Source organism: Oratosquilla oratoria, chromosome 42, assembly GCF_046742065.1.
Source record: "Oratosquilla oratoria isolate Oo_2021 chromosome 42, ASM4674206v1, whole genome shotgun sequence".
NCBI classification, from domain to species: Eukaryota; Metazoa; Arthropoda; class Malacostraca; order Stomatopoda; family Squillidae; genus Oratosquilla; species Oratosquilla oratoria.
The window spans coordinates 704,424-706,344 of NC_134818.1; the positions used below are offsets into that span (position 1 = coordinate 704,424).

General features: G+C 35.7%; 1 protein-coding gene across 1 annotated transcript; it reads right to left on the minus strand.

Moving 5' to 3' along the window:
* Nucleotides 1-455: 455 nt before the first annotated feature.
* Nucleotides 456-1,023, minus strand: LOC143021397 (uncharacterized). The gene is made up of 2 exons (XM_076178833.1): nt 1,005-1,023; nt 456-844 (listed from the first exon to the last, which is right to left on the minus strand). Exons 1-2 carry the CDS (start codon nt 1,021-1,023, stop codon nt 456-458), a joined length of 408 nt encoding a protein of 135 aa, XP_076034948.1.
* Nucleotides 1,024-1,921: the final 898 nt, after the last annotated feature.

A 1,921-nucleotide genomic window follows, 5' to 3' on the forward strand; every position in this document is an offset into this window, starting at 1 on the left:
GCCGCACTGGAGAATGTTACCAAAGACATGCTGCAGCGTGTTTGGCACGAGTTTGAGTACCGACTTGACGTGTGCAGAGTCACAGGCGGCGCTCATATTGAACATTTGTGAAACTTGTGAAATCGGTCATAGAATCTACAAATCTTTGTTTTTTTCTTTGAAATGTCAACTAATAAAACTTATGATGTTCAACATAAAGTTTGTGCAGTTTCATTGAGATTCACTGAGTAGTTTCCTAGATATTGGCATTTAAAATGACGTCAAATTTTTTGGAACACCCTGTTTATATATATATCAAAGAATGTGAAGAAATTTGCATGACTTCGGGGCTATTAATTCATACCTTCAAATACTGTGTTTATTTATCTATTTCCTTTTTCATGATTCCAAATATCTGTGAATCCAAATTACTCAATCTGATCGCTTTATTATAGTAGATATCTTTACAAATTAAATTATTTATCAATTCGGCCGAAAGCCTCATTCCTGGAATAGAAGAAGAAGGATTCCGTGCAGGAAATGGCTGCGAACTGCTCGACGCAGGCCAGTTCACTCTGGTCGAAGATGGTGCCCTCGCCACACATGAAGCTGTACTGAACAGTCTCGATGTGGCCGTCCTCGAAGAGGTAAGGGTTGCACACATGAAACACGCGGCAGCCGTTGCCCTGATCGGCGTAGAAACCGTAGGGTCGGTCGCCGCAAGCGAAGGACGTATCGATGCTACCGAGGAGGAGAGAAGCTCCCGCAGGAAGATTCAAGGGCTCGAACTGACCATTGATGATACCATCGAAGCGTTGGATAGGAGGAGCAAACTCCTGGGCTGCAGCTACTCCGACAAGAAGGGCTGAAAAATGAGTAATTTTTGTTTGTGTAAAAAAAAATATATATGCAAATCTCTATGAAATTACTTTGAGCATTGAGGTAAAGCTCATGTGTCTGCTAGATGCTGCAAAGCCTCTCACTGAAGTCATTTGCCAAAAGCATGTTACTACCGTTTCACCTACCCAAGATAAACGCGTTCATTCTGCTGTAGAGATGAGTTCAATGAATACATGGTGTTAATTTTGCCTTATATGAGCGGCGCTGGGTGAACGGGACCTTGGTAAAAAGGTAGGTTGGCGGGATATAACGTTGGTCAAGTCCATGACCCGGTTTGACCTTCTATAAGAAAATTCCAAAGCAAATAAATAGAGAAACAAATAGATAAATGGACAAATAAAATTATAATTAGATAACTAAATGAATAAATAAATAAGTATATAGATAAATAATTTAGTAAATGAATAGACGAGTAAATAAATAAATAAATAGTAAAATAAGTAAATAGTTAAATGCATAAACACATAGATAAGTAATAGATAAATGAATAAATGAATAGGTGAAAAGATAACTATATATATATATATATATATATATATATATATATATATATATATATATATATATATATATATATATATATATATATATTTTTTTTTTTTTCAGACAAATGAGAGAGAATGTGAAGAAGACCAAGTTGGTCGCCACGTTAGGGCAATAAACTCTATTCCCAACACATCTTCGTTTGCCCTTCCCCACCCACATTTTCTCTCATATATATATATATATATATATATATATATATATATATATATATATATATATATATATATATATATAATTAAAAGATAGAAAAGTGAAAATATTTCTCTTATATTGACATTTTACCTATATCCCGAAAGCTGTGACATAAATTGTAATAAATTTGTTTCAGATTCCAAGACACTCTGGGGATCCGGTTACTGGACTGTGGCTTTGAAATACCTTTAGATCCATTTGAAGATGAAGGCGCTCCGAAAGATGTGGTTTTGCGAGTTTTTAAGATGACAACTTGGAAACCCTGTGACGACCACAAGCTTCTGTTTGCATTAAGCTGCCGACT